The sequence below is a fragment of the Amphiprion ocellaris genome, chromosome 3 (genome assembly GCF_022539595.1).
Source record: "Amphiprion ocellaris isolate individual 3 ecotype Okinawa chromosome 3, ASM2253959v1, whole genome shotgun sequence".
Lineage (NCBI taxonomy): Eukaryota > Metazoa > Chordata > Actinopteri > Pomacentridae > Amphiprion > Amphiprion ocellaris.
Genome location: NC_072768.1, coordinates 12,439,754 through 12,457,991, shown reverse-complemented (window position 1 = coordinate 12,457,991; position 18,238 = coordinate 12,439,754). Strand labels below are relative to the sequence as shown.

The 18,238-nt window shown below is 39.7% G+C and overlaps 3 protein-coding genes across 6 annotated transcripts; 2 read left to right on the top strand and 1 right to left on the bottom strand.

Moving 5' to 3' along the window:
* Positions 1-35: 35 nt before the first annotated feature.
* commd4 (COMM domain containing 4) lies at positions 36-3,979 on the top strand. The gene is made up of 8 exons (XM_023298035.3): positions 36-174; positions 477-548; positions 666-731; positions 823-862; positions 2,195-2,314; positions 3,126-3,206; positions 3,340-3,516; positions 3,635-3,979. The coding sequence occupies exons 1-8, from the start codon at positions 172-174 to the stop codon at positions 3,673-3,675; spliced, it is 600 nt and encodes a 199-aa protein (XP_023153803.1). The 5' UTR covers positions 36-171; the 3' UTR covers positions 3,676-3,979.
* Positions 3,980-4,131: 152 nt separating this feature from the next.
* Positions 4,132-8,325, top strand: neil1 (nei-like DNA glycosylase 1). Of its 4 annotated transcripts, none has more exons than XM_055009335.1 (10): positions 4,132-4,415; positions 4,979-5,458; positions 5,544-5,663; positions 6,757-6,865; positions 6,959-7,043; positions 7,150-7,271; positions 7,616-7,643; positions 7,723-7,793; positions 7,870-8,065; positions 8,172-8,325. In XM_055009335.1, the coding sequence occupies exons 2-10, from the start codon at positions 5,004-5,006 to the stop codon at positions 8,219-8,221; spliced, it is 1,236 nt and encodes a 411-aa protein (XP_054865310.1). In that variant the 5' UTR covers positions 4,132-4,415; positions 4,979-5,003; the 3' UTR covers positions 8,222-8,325. The 4 variants fall into 4 exon arrangements, with proteins under 4 accessions (XP_054865310.1, XP_054865311.1, XP_054865312.1 ...); XM_055009336.1 differs by having other exon boundaries at positions 6,956-7,043; positions 7,723-7,790; XM_055009337.1 differs by having other exon boundaries at positions 6,956-7,043; positions 8,187-8,325.
* Positions 8,247-17,621, bottom strand: man2c1 (mannosidase, alpha, class 2C, member 1). Its single transcript, XM_023298029.3, has 26 exons — positions 17,430-17,621; positions 14,729-14,854; positions 14,519-14,642; positions 14,336-14,406; positions 14,068-14,245; positions 13,779-13,968; positions 13,331-13,437; positions 13,126-13,236; positions 12,944-13,036; positions 12,713-12,829; positions 12,540-12,635; positions 12,296-12,441; positions 11,860-11,983; positions 11,515-11,636; positions 11,325-11,410; positions 11,102-11,248; positions 10,933-11,012; positions 10,750-10,844; positions 10,568-10,672; positions 10,300-10,456; positions 10,034-10,177; positions 9,786-9,895; positions 9,604-9,683; positions 9,355-9,497; positions 9,161-9,264; positions 8,247-9,076 (listed from the first exon to the last, which is right to left on the bottom strand). Exons 1-26 carry the CDS (start codon positions 17,528-17,530, stop codon positions 8,965-8,967), a joined length of 3,069 nt encoding a protein of 1,022 aa, XP_023153797.2. The 5' UTR covers positions 17,531-17,621; the 3' UTR covers positions 8,247-8,964.
* Positions 17,622-18,238: the final 617 nt, after the last annotated feature.

Below are 18,238 nucleotides of genomic sequence, written 5' to 3'. Positions count from 1 at the left end.
AAAGAACAGACTTCAAAACAAGATCTATAAGCGGCTGAGCGAACCATCAAACCACAACTTGATGCTGCATCAGGACCATTATGTGCTCAATTAGACACGCCCCCTTCAATTCATCCAATCAGATTCCAGGAAGGACAGACGACTTCCTGTTCCCGTCTCTCGCTGACAACCATGGTAAACACGTTCATTATTAATCATGTTATTTAATACTATTTCTATTGTGTTTAAGCCAAACAAACAAACAGGCTGTTTAGTCGTATTATTTCTTATTTAAGCGACAGTGTTAGGCGTTAGCTTTCCTCAGAAGCGGGGATGTTTAGTGCCGTTTCCACGTAGCTAGCAGGCTAAGCTAGTAGCCTTCAGTGATGGATGTTAGCGGTAGTGTTACAGTATTTCAGGGGTGAATTTTGTTACTGCTTAATAAATATTCTGTTGCTGTAAAATGTATTACCTTAACAGTGCATGTCCTGTTGTAGCGGTTCCGTTTCTGTGGGGATTTGGACTGCCCTGATTGGGTACTTGCCGAAATCAGCACATTAGCTAAACTTGTGAGTAAAAATCCCCTCTCTCACACACACAGTCAGTACAACAATAATATGCTTTCTTTGTCTGTCTGTTGGGTTTAAATAGTAACGAGATTGTTGTCTGGCTCACTCATTTCACAGTCAAGTGTCAAGATGAAACTCCTTTGTGCTCAAGTGCTGAAGGATTTGCTCGATGAGGGCATTGATGTAAGTTGTTGCACAGCTCCTCATATTTATCCTACATCGACCACACGTTTCAGACACACAACTTAATGCTGTCGTCTCTCTCCACTTTTAGTATGACAAAGTTACAAAGCTTACCGCCGATGCAAAGTTTGGTAAGTGTTCCTCTTCCTGGTACTCGGTGAGAAATACCGTAACTACTTCCATCTTCAGACAGGCCCTTTAATTGAGTGCAATGTGTATGCTTTTGTTGCAACTTCTTTGTCACTTTACAAGATTATTTATAGCCTTTACTGTTAAAGGTTTATTAGTGTATGGTAGAGGTAAAGTATCAGTACCACAGAATTTAAAAAAAAAATCTTGCATTCAGAATTTTACTAAAGTAAAAGTTCTTACTTGAGTAACTCTACTTGGAAAGAATTAATCATTCTAGAATTATTGGCATCATTTTGTAGAGGAGTGCATGTGTATCAAAAATAAAAGATAGTTAAAAAAAACAGATAAAAACAATTTCTTCGCCAGTCTAACACTAGAAAAGACATCCAGTTTAGTCTTTCGCTTTGGATGGATTCAGATCTGTGCACTCATCATCAGCGCGTTGTCATGCCTATTTAAATGTTCAAACACGTCAGACAGAGTACCTCTTTTAGGTCAACATCATCCTTTCTGCTGCCAGATTATTTCAATACATCTGACATTTTTTATCCATAAAATCTTCCTTTTTGCTGTGTTTCTTCTGTTCCTCGCCCACTTTGCTGTGGACATGAGTAGCCTACATGTTATCAAACTCTGGGTCTTGTAAATAAAGTTTCAAAAATATAACAAAATAACCTTGTTTTTCCAAGAACCATTAAATTTGATTAAATGATATTCTATCAGACAGACTTCTCTGGTAGATTATTCTTGAAAAATGAGAAAAGTGTAAGTTTTTGTTTTGTATCAAGCAACTAAAAGTTCTAGCATGACGTGTTGGTGTTAATTTGCCTTCGTGTATATCACACTTCCTACACATGAGCACACTGCAATATCAGTAGATGAAATAATACACCGTACAGCCCTCTTCTTAAATAGAGTAGTGTTAGTATAATAATGCACTTCCACATAAAAAATAAAAATATCATCAGATGCTATTGGATGGGTACTGCTGAAGGTATGTGAAAGCAGCACTTTAGTGTTGCATTTGGTTTAGGGGAGGCAACTGTAAATACTTTAATATCAATGTCTTGTGTTTTTGCAGCTCACTGCGTTTTCTATGTAAAATCTAAAACTACAAAGTAACTAGCTGTCCAGTAAAGCTAATAGAATAAAAATAGTGCACATTATTTGCCTCTGAAATGTAGCACAATGGAAAAGTGCCTCAGAACTGTACTTGAGTAAATCCATGGAGATATATTCTGATATACACGCATGCCTGTAACACTGTTTTACTTGCATTTACATTTTTTTTGTCACTTAATCTGCTTGTGTGGCATTAATCCAATTTACAGAGAGCGGAGACATCAAAGCTAGCGTGGCGGTGCTCAGCTTCATTTTCTCCAGTGCAGCAAAGCATGATGTTGACAGTGAGTCATTGTCCAGTGAGCTGCAGCAGCTCGGTCTGCCTAAAGGTTAGTCCTAATGGTTGTTTGCCATGTTTGGAATATAAATTATGATTATGTTGCATAATCTGTGGTTGTACTGTCACACGCTTTGTTTCATTCCTGGATTTGTGCCACGTGCAAGGACAAGAGTAGTTTTCATAAAGGTGGAAAAACATCATCTGACCAGAATACTTCTAATATTCCACAGCATTGTCCCTATTAACTAGAGGCTGTTGAGCACTCACATGAGGCCATGCAGGATAAACAAGTTCTTTACTTTTGCAAGATTTGCATATTTTTATATGACACTTCTACAGAATATGAGCTCAGAAAGGTAGTATTTTAAACATGACTGTATGTCATGACTAATAGTTACTCTACTTGTAGAAAAACATCATCATTCATGCTGCAAATTGTGGCCTGTTGTGTTGCTTTTTTTTTAGCTTACTGCAGACTGTAATTGTTGGTTGATGATATGAGATACAGTACAACCTGTACTCAGCCTGTGCTTCAAGGGCACATAGTACGAGCACAATGTCCAATGAGAAAAGTGCTGATTGTTGTTTAGGGTGGGTGTTGCAGTGCACTGGGACTTCTGGTAACTTAAAAACAATCGCAGCTGACTTTCAACCTGCTTGTACTCTTTGCTTCAAATGTTTTGAAGACAACTATTTTATTCAAAACATGCTAAAATACTTTATGGCTTTTACATTTTACTCTCACTGATGTGTTCATGTTATGTTAATGTATGGATTAAGTGTGTGTGCTACTAGTACAATAAGACATTTTTAAATACTGAACCTTAAATTGCTATTAATTATGCACCCCTTTCTTTTAGAACACACAACGGGTCTGTGCAAATCATATGAAGACAAGCACTCTGCACTTCAAGACAAGCTAAGAGAGACGAGCCTAAGATGTAAGTACTTCTTGCTCTCTTAACTGTTTCAAAGAGGAACACAACATTATTGATGATGTTTGCTGTTCTGTGAGGTCGATGTCTAAGTGCTGACTGAGGGCTGACATCCATTCTGCTCTGTAATGAATTTCAGTGGGTCGACTGGAATCTGTTTCCTGGCGTGTCGACTATACGCTGAGCTCGAGTGAACTGACGGAGGTAAATGAACCAATAATTCAGCTGAAACTGGAGGCACAAGGAGCAGAGTCAGGCTCTACAGAGACGACTGTCGTCTCCGTCTCTGCTGACAAGTTCAGAGTCCTGCTTGCTGGTCAGTTATGCATCTTGTCACATCACAGTTACTCTCTCACTGTTTTTCAACTTTGCAAATGCATTTTATTTGACAGGATTATGTTGTAAAAATATTTTTTGTCTGTATGTTTCTACAGAGCTCAAACAAGCCCAGGCTATGATGAATGCACTACAATGAAGGCTGGGAAACAAAGTTAAGCTGTCTGACCTGGAACTGGACACACATGATGCTGATAAACTACCAAAAGTGCCAAACTTGCATCTTGTACATTGTTTGAATTTAGTAATTTCAAGGCAAAGTGAGAAGCTCATTCCTTATTATTTTGATTTTTGAAGAATACTGAATGGACCATTTTTGTAAAATAGTGTAATTATCTGATGAATTGTTGTCATTACATTAAATAACACATTTTGATTTGTATTGTATGGGTAATGTCTGTGTTACTTTAATAAAGTCACAAATGAAGAAAATGTAAAACGGATATCACTCCTCTACCGGTTTCTGTTCCGCCTACATATCCCATGATGCACCATTGAGGTGGTTGGATTTTGTAAAGTTGTTAATACGTCAATGTAACGCTTCTACAGTGTATTTGAAGTACATACGCCATTAAGTGTAAATATTTTCAGTTAATGATTAGAGAACAATAAAATACACACTGAGAATAGAAATACACGAGGAATTCTCGATTTTAAATAACTGGCATGACAAGCGCTGAAATCTCGCGATAGTTCCTCAAGGAGCTTGTTTGGTAACACATTATGAAAGCCTTTCGGTGCGTGCTTTTACCTGCACGTTCTTGCTGCACTTACATACATGTACTCATGTGCATATTCTCAGCAACAGCTCTGCAGAGTGTAGACTCTATAGGTTGTGTAAGTGCACTTTTTAGCGCCCAGCCCTGATTCCTGCTTTGGGTAAGTCATGCTTTTGTAGCTCAATGAAAACACAGCAGCAGTCTACCTATACGTCCCTCTTTTATTATGGTTTGTGTAATGCACATAAACAATGTTTTACTCAGATTTAATTAAATAGTTTTTTAAAAAATACACTCAGAACACGAGCCACGTGTGTGAGATGCCGTGCTGTTTAGTCTGTAAAAGCAAAGCATTAAGATGTGTCATGTATTATCAGGTGAGTAATGTAGGTGTACAGCTCTGTGTGTGTTAGGATGTGCATGACTTTGCTTTTAAGGCTGAAATTTAGGACTGTAGAAACACACTCCACCAATTCATGTGAAAAATGGAAATTACAGTTTCTGAATTGTCTTCTAAAATACCCACCATGAGTCTCTGCTCAAAACGTTCATGTCTTCTTACTAATGCAGGAGTTTTAAGTTCTTTAGTTCAGACATATGTATGTCTGAACAAAAGAACTTAAAACTCCTGCACCCTGAGTACGTTTTTAATTGGATTATGTAAACTGACGTTAATGCTATGGCCCTGCTTGAGATATGTTATGTGATCTTTATTTCATGCAGTTCAGCACCATTTATTCCAGCAAAAATGCCCGAGGGTCCAGAGCTCCACTTGGCCAGCCTGTACGTCAACAAAATGTGTGAAGGAGTGGTTTTTAGTGGAGCGGTCAGAAAGTCTGAGGTCAGCAAAAGTCCTGATGTGCCCTTCACCTGTGATGCGTACCGCATCACAGCCACTTCCAGAGGGAAGGAAGTGAAGCTCACCCTGACGCCCATGAAGAGTGATGAGCCGAAGCAGAGAGCGAAGGCAGGGCAAGCGGTGCAACCCATGGATATAGTGTTTCGCTTTGGGATGTCAGGCTTTTTCCGCTTCACCGGAGAGGATGAGCTTCCAAAACATGCCCATCTGCGGTTCTATTCCAAAGAGAAGCCCTGCAGAGTGCTGAGCTTTGTAGATGCACGCAGGTTTGGCAGCTGGCATCCCAATGGGACTTGGCAGGCTGGCAGAGGGCCCTGCATCATGTTTGAGTACGAAAGCTTCAGGTTAGTAATGACGAGGGTGTCATCTTGTGTCATCTTGTCAGACACAATACTGCTACCAGTGACTGATCTGTGACAAATATTGCAGGGAGAACGTCGTGTCACACCTGTCTGACCGGGCTTTTGACAGGCCCATCTGTGAAGTCCTGCTCAATCAGAAGTACTTCAATGGTATCGGGAACTACCTGAGGGCTGAAATCCTTTTTAGGTAATGAACATACACAAACAGGACACAATGCTCAATGCCGTCACACTGACCTTAGTGAGTAGATTGTGTATCGGCCATGATATACTGATTCACCCGAAAAACAAGTCTATGAGAAATGAATGAATATGCTGAGTTTTCAAAAGAATAATTGTTCAATCTACAAAATATTCGAAGTGTTAGGGAATTCTGCGATGTCGAGACGAATGAAGAGGCAAATTCGGAGACACTCTGGAGACTCAGATGGCTTATGTTGGAGAAGTGATACAACAAGCAACATAGTGATGTGAGCACTGGTGGCATCACTTCTGAGGATTCTCTTCAACCTTGAGTTGGGAGGAATTTAGATTACAGCCCAATAGGGAGACAACTTGTCTACTCCGTAACGTCAGAGTAAACGTTATCTAATCTTAACCAAGCAATGTTTTTCCTACAGCAGTTGTCTCCCTCTCATGTATCTTCTTTTGCAGCATCTGCCTTTCTCAGGGTCATATTAGAGACAGAGAGGGTCTGAATGAGCTCCCAGCCTCAGTTTGGGAGAAGCAAAAAGGAACGGGTCAATTTGAGGTTCAAATTAGAGTTCATGACCCCAGTGAGTTCAACACAGTTTCGTATACAGATGTTAAATTTGGGAAGAAGCCAACACTGGTTCATTGTTCTGTATCGGCAGATAGCCTAAGTTGAGGTATTAAACTAAGAGAGTCCCTTATACAGTTAAAAAAGAAAAAGAAAAACCACATGACTGTCCAAGATGTCAACAGATCGCAGCCTTGCTGGTTTGTTATAATCCTCATAAATTAAGGTTAAACTTAAAAGACGACATAGACTTTTCTTAGTTCAATAAAGTTCATTTCCTGTGTGTTTTGGGTTTGAAGAAAAAGTCTGACAGCATGTTTTCTACTGTAGAAAGTTATGTCCAAAACAAAACAAAGCAATCACCCATATTCATGAGCATCAAGGTTGTTTCCCTGCAGATAGGATGTGAATGGTTCACTGTCATGAGTCTCCTGTGGGTAAACGTAGTAACTCGCATTGAAAACAGAAGAGCCTTTTTGTTTTATAAAAGAATGGGCCTTAAGTTCTGTCATTGTTTTAGGCTAAACATCCCTCCATTCGTGCCTGCGAGGGCTGTACTGGAAAGCCTTGAGTCAGAAGATTTATTTGGAAATCAGAAGCCTGTGAAAAATGAGATCTCAGACACAAAGGTGAAAGAGGCCACACAAAACACTTTTTTTTTTCAGCTGCTGCCCAGCTGCTTTGCATTTTCGAACAACGTCTTTCTTTATTTCTTCCAGAAGAAAGCTGCAAAGAGTGGGGTGAAACAGGAGACAGCTGACTTGCTCAGACTTTGTCATACAGTACCTCTGGAGGTGGTGAACCTTGGTGGGTTATCATGTCTCTCTAGTCTGATCCAGTGTGAGACTCAAATATCCTGCCGTCTTTCACCTTGAGTGGGAGGTTTCATTCTTTGTACACATTTTGTGAACAGGTGGAAAGGGCTACGATCCACAGAAGGCAGATTACTCAGGCTTTGAGGCGTGGCTGCAGTGCTACTACGTAGATGGAATGAAATCTATCCGGGACCACAATGGCAGAACTATGTGGTTCAATGTGAGTTTAAGGAAAAACCTGTATTTTAAAGATCCAGTTTGTAGGATTTAGGTGAATCTGTTGGCAGAAATACAGTATTCATGAGTCTATTCTCGCCTAAAAAATGAATTCTGTTTTTGTCACATTTAAATGACGTCCACCATGTTTCTACATATGGCCAGAACCAAACATTTACTTTGGAGAGGGCTTTTTGTGTTTTTAGTAGCCATTGTAGCTTTTCTTAATGACGTTCTGAACTCTTGCAGCTAGATGCTATTAAATCCTGCATACTGGTTCTTTAAATCTGTGGCTAAGGATTTCTTACCATATAACACCGATACTAATATCCACCGTTCTAATTTCAGGGAGAGGCAGGGCCCTTGGCACCAAAAGGTAAGTTTCATTTTTGAATGAAACTGAGCGTTTGTTCTCAAGAATCTGGCCTAACAGCAATCCTTTCTTCTCTGTCAAGATTCGAAGTCACCTAAGGCAAAAAAGAGAGCAAAGAAAGAAGATGACCATGATTACACAGACAAGAAGAAGGTGAGTCATCACTTCTTTCCTGACCAGCAGTGAACTCGTAAGCGGTGTTTCTAACAACAGTTTCATTTCATTATAGGCGGCCAGAAGTCGCTCTGAAAGCACCGCAAAGAAAAAGGTCAAACAGGAAGGTGTGACTAAAACACCAAAGAAAGAAAAGGAAGCCGGATCAACGAGAAAAAAGACTGAGAAGACCAGGGAAATAAACACACCACAGCGTGAAACAAGAACAAATGCACGTACGAGGAAGAGTAGCAGTGCCGAGACGACTGCAGGTGAACTCATGGCATTCTCTCAAAATAAAACTTTTTTTTTTTTTTTTTTTTTTTTTTTTTTTTTACTGGATGACTGTTAAAAAAACGTAACATTTTTATCTCATAGTTGTCTTTGTTGCAGGTCCAAAAAGGCAAAACGTGAGGGGCACCAGATAGGATGCAAAGAAAAACAAACACTGTATGTCAGACATCACTGTATGGGACAGTTTTTATATTTTTATACCATTCACTACTTTTTAAATAAAATAATTTCTACAGAAGTGTTTGTATAAAGGTGGCTGTTGATTTGATGCAAATTAATCACATTATTCCTGACATGCTTTAAAACCATGTCTTTCATTTGAAGTGTCACGAACTTTTAACCTAACAACACCACATCGTGTTCAGCATAATGTTGATTAGTCTCTCTCTGTTAAGTGATGAAACCCCTGAAAATCATCTGTGTGTCAAAGTTACATATTTAAAAGGTTTTTTTTTTTAATGAAAATAATCCTTTTCTGCCTTAAACGGCTCGGGTGTAACTCCACACCATTGCTTCCCCACTTTTCTCCACCCTCCCTCCCAGCTCAATTATGTCAGCTCACCTATAACTTTGCTCCAACATTCAAACAGCGCTACACAATGGCAAGTTGAAATATTTCAGTAATTCAGACATGCATGTCTAAAGGGGAAACCAATTCTGAAGAAGAATGATACAGAAAACCCCACTTTGCAAGCTGATTCTTTAGTCTTATGTGTCAACCCTAGAAGTCAGTCCATGTCTTTGGGACAGTCATCAGTCTGCAGCAGTTTCAAGGTGGAAATACTCCTAGCCATGATTTCGTCAACCAATTTCTAACCACTAACTTTATTTACAGTACCACTGTCACTTTCCTAAGACTTGGTAAAATTTCATCCAGTCACAACATGAGCAACAGTGACACAATTTGAAAGGGACTGAAGTTCAGAGTAATTCCTTCTGAAGTAACACATGCTGGCTGGGTGGGGTCTGGTCTTTCCAAGAGATCACAACTGAAAGAAAAAAGGGTTTTGTTGTTAGAAGACAATAGACCAACAAAGATTTCAGACTACAAGACTAAGAATAGAAACGCTTACTGCCAGGCTTCCCTGACTGGAAGGGTGGTGTGCAGAGTGGCAGTGACGCTGCTCCCATGAGACTCATACAGACGCACTACAAGTGTCCCCTTTCCACCCTCGGCCTGTTACGGTAAATAGGTAAGCAGCCATTAAATCAAGCTAGTAGCTGACGGTAGCTTTGTTTTGTCATACATTAGTGTTAAATGCGATACCTGTTTAATGGTCTCAAGGATGACGGATTCAGTGCTGACAGAAAATGCACTCCAGGGCACGGTGTCAGGGCTGCACTGGATCAACCTCAGGGGGAAATTGAGGTTGTATGCAGACTGGATTACAGAAGCATCTTGGAAGGATCCTATACAACAAACAATATTATCACACTACATGTGTGTTTAACCTGACACACAGATTTGTTAGAAAACCTTTTTAGAAAACACTTCAGAAAGACAAGGAACACTTACCTGTGTGTGGCATGATTGCATATGAGAAATGATGAGTCCCCATGTCAGCAGTGGCATCTGGGGCCTTCGGTGCTCTCAGCCTGAAAGAAAAAGGCATTTACTTTTATATGCAAGCATTATTTCACTTCCTGTAACTGAACTGCTGTTTTTGTGTAATATATATAAACAGCAGGAAACCTCACAGGGACAGAGTCATTGTGTTCTGGTGGATGGAGTAACCATATTTGCAGTCGTTCAGCAGTGCTACTCCAAAGTTGTGCTCTGACAAGTCAGCCCATTTGTGACCCCAAACCTGAGAAAGAAAACACAAAGACAATACAAAAGAATTTCAACAGCATTGCATTTGTTATGACTGCAACACTCACATTTTTGTCCTATAATGCAGACAGGTCACTCAAGGGTTGATAAACCTCACTCCACAGTGTCATACCTCAAATCTGGCCCAGTCCCATGAAGTGTTCCTGTGTGTGGGTCTCTGCAGATGACCAAACTGGATCTCATACGTAGCATTGGGGCTGCGCACTCGCACAGGGAACTCAACTTTGAGGAACTTGTGGGACTCTGCCCACTGCACCTGAAGTTAGAAGATGGAGCAGCATGTATTTCTAGTTTAATCTACATTTATATTGTTCGCAGTTTGTCAGACTTCATTATTAGAACAGTCTAAATGCTACATTTAAAAAAAAAAAACATTACCTCTGTATTGAACTTGATGTAAGGACACGTGGCATCCACAACAATCTCCTGAGTGAGGGTGCTTTTATCACTGATCCTGAGGGTGAAGCTGACGCTGCCTCGAAGTCCACCTGAGGACACCACACGAACAGGCTGCACCACCTCCAGCACCGGCTTCCTACAGGATCATTTTTGCTGTTAGTGTTATGATATTCTTATCCTACTGTGGTGCTTTTTGTGATGCAGATTTTTTTGGACAAAATGTAGATTGAACAGCAGTGAGTGAAACCTTGTCTGAAGGTGATAGTCCATCACATCCCAAGCATCCCAGTACAGGGGAACGTCATCAAACATGACAAACTGGTTCCCACAACAGCCGTCAGAGAGGGTTTCTCTGAAACCAAGAGAGTGATGAGACAGATACTGCAAATACAGTAAGAATAAGGTGTTTCACATGTAGTGTTAAACTACCTGTTTGCACTGATCAAATGAAGTGATGCCAATGTGCCATTTTTGTTTATGACCGTCTGTAAAATCCCATTCTGCATGAGAACGGTGCCATCGGCCTGCAACGTTACACACAACTCAGTTAGGAAAATTACATGACAAGCCTGTCTGAGTGACGTAAATGATCTCTCTCTCTTTAGAACACACCTGAACAGAGACAGAGACTGGAGTCACAGGCTGCGTTTCTTTGACAGGAGACACGCCGATGCTGGGAACTCTCACCAGAGCTACAGAGACACAGAAACCAGAGAGTTCATCAGTTATGAAGGTGTAGTTTGGAAAGAAACAACACAAATATTATTGGTATTAAACATACCAAGACCAGATTTTTCAGTGTCGTCTTGAATCTGGATGACTTCATGGCGCTCCCATGGCAGAGAGTTGAACACACCAGTGGAGTTTCCTTTCGACCCCAAAGCTGCACATGCTTCACGCAGAAGTGCATCACCATCCCTCCGGATATCTAAGACAGATTGTGTGGAAAACTGTAAATAAACTTGTCTGGTTTGAATGTAGAGCTGCTGTAATATAAACTGTACCTTCATAATACTTTAGTGCATCCTCCACAACCATCTCTGTGCAGCTGCCAGGAATCACATCATGAAACTGGTTTAGAAGAAGCAGCCTATAAAAGGGAAAAATCAAAGAAACCATTTCCAAACTGTAAGCACAGACACAATTTACTTAGTCACTCTTCTCGTCAAAAATTTTAACAGTTGTTTGTAGAACCTCCAGAGCTCTTGGAGTTTTTCCACAGGATACAGAAATGTCCTGTCTCGGCACAGTGCCAAGCTGCTGGCGATCTCAATATCATGAAGCAGCGTCTCACACTGGCGGTTCCCTTGTTTGATCTGGAAAGAACAAAGTATGGGTAAAATAACACCACATTCTTTTTATATAATATTTATACTGCAAAATATGTATTTATACGTTTTTATTGTTTTATTATTCTTGTTATTTCATATTCTGTCTTCTATTTGTCCAGAGGAATCCCTAGTTGTTTCCCATGGTCCCCCGCTTAAAGGAGTTCCATTTCATCTTACATTGAGGAGTGTGAGCAGATTTGTATTCTACCTGTGCCTGTGTGGTGTAGGTACCATTGTGCAGCTCTAGGAAGAGCTCTCCACTCCACGTGCACAGCAGAGCTGAGTCAGCCTGAAGCTGTGAGAAAAGCTCATCTGGACTGGACATTCGGACCCTGAGAAGTGGGTGGAAGAGAGCAATGATGGTTTTGGTTAACCATTGTTTTTCATTCTGACTAAAACATGAATGTACTAACTGCTATTGTAAAACGCTGTAATCATGACATCACTAGACATCACTCATCCCTGCCTACATGATGACACACCCTTTGAAAAACGTCATTTAGAGAAGTTTCACAGTGCAGGATAAATGAATACAAAACTTTTACTAGTTGATGTGTGGGAACAGTTTTCCGCTCGGTTTGGGTTTGGTCATTTGGTCATTTTTACTGGAAACTGCTGAGTTAAAACGTGGGGCAGGAACTGACCTTGGAAGTCCATCTGTGTCCTGAACCAGATGAAGTCTGTCTAGCATCAGCTGTGTGGGTCCACCGCCCCCATCTCCAAAACCAAACAGCGCGGCACTGTGATTGGCTCTGCCTTTGTCTTTGTTATTCTTCACAGTTTTCACCAGCTGTGGGGTAAAAAAGCGAATGAATGGAAGCTTTGTGAGAACTGTAACTTCACAGACTCAACATTCACTATGTTATGTGCACTGTAATCTAAACTCACGTCTTCAATCTTGCCTTTCATTTCGTAGGAATTTCCAGGTGGGAAGTGAGTTAAGACCTTGGAGCCATCCAGACCTTCCCAGAAAAATGTGTTGTGCTGCAAAAAAGAGGAACCGAAACTGAAAAATGAAACTTTGTAGCAGTTTTTTAGGCTAGCGGGTGCTTTGTACTTACAGGAAAGGTGTTGACTAAATTCCAGCTGAGCTTCTGTGTCAAAAAATTGGAGATGCCACATCCCTGCATTATCTGAGGAAGCTGGGCGGAATAGCCAAACGTATCAGGGAGCCAGAACTGAAAAAGACAAAGGAAAGATGCTTTTACGATGCATTTTTAATCACAAATTATAGCTGATATTTCACACAGAGGTTCACTCAGGTCAAGTAGACATGTTTTAGGAATATCTACCTCTTTGCAATGCATCCCAAACTCCTGGTTAAAGAATCGCTGGCCCTCAAGGAACTGTCGAACCATGGACTCACCCGATGGCAGATTGCCGTCCTAACAAGCAAATGTGTCAAATGTGTGCCCCATAATGCAGTTAAATTATTAAGATACACAATGTTTTGTATTTTTAAGATTAGATTTACCATTTCCACCCACGTTCCTCCAACCGGAATAAACTGACCTTTCTTCACATAATGCTGAATCTGGGAGAACAGTTCTGAGTACCAGCTCTTTACCCACTGGAACTGCTGGGCCTGGACCAAAAGACATAAGTTTAAAACTGGAGAGGGTTGCTCAGATTTGTAGTAGCTTATTGATCAATATAAAACTGTATCAGGGTTGAATTACCTGAGAACAAGTAAAGACAAACTCTGGATTCTTCTCCATTAAACGGATCACCGTCACCCAACTTCGACCACATTTGCGAATGGTCTCTTCATAAGGCCACAGCCAGGCTGTGGATAAATACGGACCAATTTAACAAAACAGTGTACTTTCTATTAGATTCACTACAGTAACTTTGGTAAAGATACCACAATCCTGCCTTTTTACACATATTTTCTACAAAACATGTTTTTTCATTCAACAAAAAATAAGGAAGAAATAAAATAAGAAAGAAAATAGATAAAGTGCACTAAATAAGACTTATATAAAGGATATTTACAGCAGTAACTAATAAATTCAAGCTTAAATGGTAAGACAACAAATCTGACTGGACTTAAAATGGCATTCTTTGGACCATTTTTGTATCTCTGCTACAGGCGTAGAGAATGATAAATTACATAAATATCCAGACCTGAGTCTATGTGGCAGTGACCCATTGCATGGACAGTGTGTTGGCTTTCTCCGTTCCTCTGGCTGAAGAACTTCTGAGCCAGACTGTGGGCTTTGGAGAAAGAACTGGGATCAAACGGGTCACACAGGTTCACCATCTCATTGACAGTGAAAAGGGCCTGGTAGCCTCGTTGCTCTCCCTCTCCCAGTTCCTGTGGAGGAGGAACACACAATTTCATCTTTGCCTCAATCAATACTTCTGTCTCCAGTAAGGTGATGTATTATCATCACACTGTTTGGGCAGACGGTACCTTTACAATGTCAACCAGCATCTCAAAATCAGTCATCAGCTGCCTCACATCCCTGTCAAATATCACCAGCTCAGCTCTCTGCACAGAAAACTTTCTCTTTGGGTCTGGAGCTGCAATCATGGAACCCTGACCAGCTCCAAAAAGCCCATTACAGGCCATTTCCACATGAAGTGTGATACTAAAGAGGGGCAGAAATATATTCAATGTCAGTCAAAAAAGCCTAGAAGTCCAAAAAAGCAGCAATAAAGTCACATTTTAGTCAGCTGACCTGTGAGGCTCCTCATCTTTCAGACACTCAGAGAGGATGTAGCTCGTCTTTTCACCCTCTTTAGTCAGGCCCTGCAAAGCAAAATAGCACGTTACACACTGCACGTCAGTTTACACATGGGTTCAACACACAGTTTCTGCACATAAATGTAGTGTTGAACAAATAAAACTGCTCCTCCTTTACCTGAACTGGCTGTCCATCTCTCCAAACCATAGCTTCTCCATCGCTCTCCCACACAAGATGAACCTCCTTCCCTCTCCAGGACTCTGGGATTTTCAGGGTCACTTTAAACCAGCAAGTCCACCATCTTTAACAAGCATCAAGTTTGGGTTACTGCCAAGATCTGAGGTAATAAAAAATCTGAGAGTGATAAAATCTGACAATATTACTCACGTTGGTCCAAAGGTGTCACCGACTTTATAAGGTGCAAAGTTTTGCTTGGAAGCTTCTGTGAATGTGATCCGCTTAGAGGAAAGGAAGGAGGTGATGGATTCCAGCGGGCAAGAGTCTCCATAAAGCCTGCAGAGACCAATCATTCATTTAGCCGAGTCAAACGTAGTTATAGGGAACAAAAACAGAAATGCAGCATTAATATTTTATATAAAAAGTTTAATTTTTTTTCCCCATAAATCATCTCAGAGCATAGAGTGTGCCGAGCAAAACTCTCATTGACTCCCACTACATCGGAGCCCCATAACTGCAGGTGAAAATCCAATACAAAGGGTCTCTCTAACCTGCCACCAAATCTGTATAATGCACATTATGTCCAAGAAAATACATCATCCTGCTGAAAACAAGATTCTGCTCCACACTGTGAAAGAGTTTATTCAATACAACGAATAGTTTTTGAGGTGTGACTGTTTGTTTGAGAGACTAATTTTTAGTCTATCTGCTCCTCTCTCTGCTCTACTGATTGATACTGGACGACACTTTCAAAGTAAAAGCTGAAAGACGTAGTGATCAGGGGTGTGAAATATTCTGACTTTTCTAAATAAAATATACTGATATAAATCAAACTTTATTTATAATTATAGCGGGACACAATAACTTGCAAAAGCTGCATTGGAACACCTAAAATTTAACACCATACCTGACTAGGGTGTGGAATAACTCAGTGGTTGAGACTGAGAATTTATGACCAGTTAAACAGCTCAAAAACTTTTTTAGTTTACACTTTTGATCACTGTATACAGCCCAAAATCATAAATTACAATCTCAGTTTGCCTCACAGGGCTTTAAATATACCCTGCAATCCAAAACAACTCAAAAATGCTCAAAAAGCTTATTCAGTGTCTGTGCAGTTGTGACCACATCAATATGCAGTTTGCAACTAGAAGCAGATAAACTATAGAAGCATAATATGGGCTTTAATGCGACATATCAGGTTAGTTGTTATAGATAAGATGTGGATGTCGACCTGTGAGTAAACCTGAGAGGCGACTAATGAAATAGGTCAGTGAGAGATCAGTATTAACTGGGTCAATATATAATTGCGGGACTTTTTGTAACATAGTTGACATAGTTGGTAACATAGCTTGTAAATGTCTGATAAATTGTATTATTTTTCTCCTGCACAGTATTGTTTATGTATTAAGAACACATTGTAGTCCTGCAGTGCCACCTTGTGGTCTGTTCCGCTTTTATTTTGTTAAGTGCGCGTTTCTTCTTCTTCTGCGATTTTTGTGACGCCGAACTTCCTGTTTCTTTGTCTAAACAACATTGTGCTCACGCATCGTCGGAGAAACGGTAAAAAGCTGTCTAAAACAGTAGTTATACATCACATTTATCTGTTTGAATTGTATTAAGGAAAGGTTTACCTCGTGATTTACCTCATTATCCTGTATTCGTAGCTCTGAACAGCGACGTGTGTGTGCTGGAGAGCATGCTAGCTGATGGCTAACACTTAAATTAGCGCCCTTGGAACGGCGGAATGAGGTATGAAAATGTTAGATATGCATTATTATCAGATGAGTTGCGTTTATTTGTATTGGATGTGAACATGATTTATATGTGAATTGTTTGTGATACTACAGTGAGGCATTTTGTATTCTGTTTAATTCTGTAGTTTTCACGGTGCTTATGGTACACGTGCTGGTCGAGAGTGAGAATAAATCAACACTCGTTTGAAACTCTCTGCGTCTTGCTGAATGAATCCAAGGGGCCGCTACATAGCTGACATTTTTGCTGTTTTCAGGCCTAAAATCAACATGGCCGCCTATAACCAAACACCACATGGCATTTTTACAGAAAGATTCTTCTAAATATTACATACACAACTGAGTAAAACTGAAAGTTATTTACAAAGATATTATAGCAAACCTGTTGACATGCCATATATCCACACTTGACTCGCACACTACTTTATATTAAATAACTCAGAAAGCTTTGGAGTCTTGCCAGTCTTTTCTCCAGGAGGAAATGACATCATGTGGAGCAGGTCATGTGATCTGGAATCAACATGCTTAATTGAGAGGTGTTTCTATAATGGGTAACTTAGTTGATTTTTCGGACACAGATACAATTCCTTATTTTCCATATAAAATTTGATATATTGCCAAAAAATAAATATCTTTCATGATTATCTCAACTTAATAAAAAGAACACAATCAGAAATATTTTTGAATAAGCTCATTTTATTACTGTTTAGCTAATTAGAAGGTGGTTATTAAATTCGGACGGTTATTTAGTTGACATTTTAGTGATATCCAGTCATTTTTTTTTCTAAATAAGTGATTGTTTCCATAAATAACTATGGAATTGAAAAGATATGATCATAATGAACATAAAAAACATTAGATTTTTGTGGTTTTTTTGGTTTTTTTTTTTTTTTGGTTTTAATAAAAATGTATGCAAGATATATCCCATGGGCTTCAAAAGTCCCTCAATTATATATTGACCCAACTTACTGTTGGGTGTAATTCTTTGTGCACTATCTTGCAGGTTAGTGTCCAAATGCAGAAACGCGTTTTGTGCAGTAAATGAGATTAACGTTGTGAATGAATAAGATACTAAACAACAGCGAGCTGAAAGTAAGAACAGCTGACTGATCTGTAGTTCCTCCAAAGTCGCTGCTGCTGAATGAAACAAGCCTTACCGTCCTCTCAGATTGCAGTCTGTGAAATAAACATCTGAGATAAATTTCTCTGCTCTCTCGAGCAGTGTGCGCCTGTTCTTCAGCACAGGCTGGTGATACATCCTGAAACCTGCAAAAAAACACCCGCAGATCTGCAGGTGCAACTACGAGAACAGAGAGAACAGCGTGGCACTATCACTTTGGAGGATGAACTCAAAGCTTTACACAAAACCCGGAAGTAAAAGGTTGTGTTATTGCATTTAAATCAAGCAGCCTGTAGATGGCAGTGCAGCTCAATAGCTGAGAGCGATGGAAAAATCATTTTCACTCCCGGTCACTCAGGTCAGCAGGAGCAGGTGAACTTTGTATGTAGGTACCACCCAGTCAAAAGAAGAAAAAAAAATTTATTTTTCAAGAAGTTCAAAGGAGAATATAGAGTAAAGCTGTAAACCTTTCTTTGAATTTATTATCATCCTCCTCCTTCTTCTTCTTCTTCTTATTGTTATTATTATTATTATTATTATTATTATTATTATTATTATTATTATTATTATTATTATTATTATAATCATCATCATAATAATAAACTGGAGTCACAAGATGCTTTACAAAACTTTGAAAATATACAATGCAATAGAAAATGACAATAAAATATTGAAAGAAGACAATAAAATTGTTGTAAAGACAGTGAATTATTAAAGACAGCAATAACAAAATGTCAGAAAAAATGATCAATGTCCTGCACAGCTGTTTTTGTGGGCGGATTTTTAAAAGCTATTTTAGCTTTTCTGACTGTAAGGTTGTTCCTAAAACAGTAGAAACATGGTTGT

Coding starts and splice junctions, on each gene's coding strand:
- neil1 (XM_055009334.1), top strand. CDS start 5,004: ATGCCCGAGGGTCCAGAGCTCCACTTGGCCAGCCTGTACGTCAACAAA. Junction 5,664..6,756: donor AGGGCTGAAATCCTTTTTAG/GTAATGAACATA, acceptor TCATTGTTTTAG/GCTAAACATCCCTCCATTCG. Junction 7,794..7,869: donor ATTACACAGACAAGAAGAAG/GTGAGTCATCAC, acceptor ATTTCATTATAG/GCGGCCAGAAGTCGCTCTGA.
- man2c1 (XM_023298029.3), bottom strand. CDS start 17,530: ATGTATCACCAGCCTGTGCTGAAGAACAGGCGCACACTGCTCGAGAGA. Junction 12,636..12,712: donor ATTTAGTCAACACCTTTCCT/GTAAGTACAAAG, acceptor TCTTTTTTGCAG/CACAACACATTTTTCTGGGA. Junction 11,637..11,859: donor CCTACACCACACAGGCACAG/GTAGAATACAAA, acceptor TGTTCTTTCCAG/ATCAAACAAGGGAACCGCCA.
- commd4 (XM_023298035.3), top strand. Junction 549..665: donor TCAGCACATTAGCTAAACTT/GTGAGTAAAAAT, acceptor CTCATTTCACAG/TCAAGTGTCAAGATGAAACT. Junction 732..822: donor TGCTCGATGAGGGCATTGAT/GTAAGTTGTTGC, acceptor CTCCACTTTTAG/TATGACAAAGTTACAAAGCT.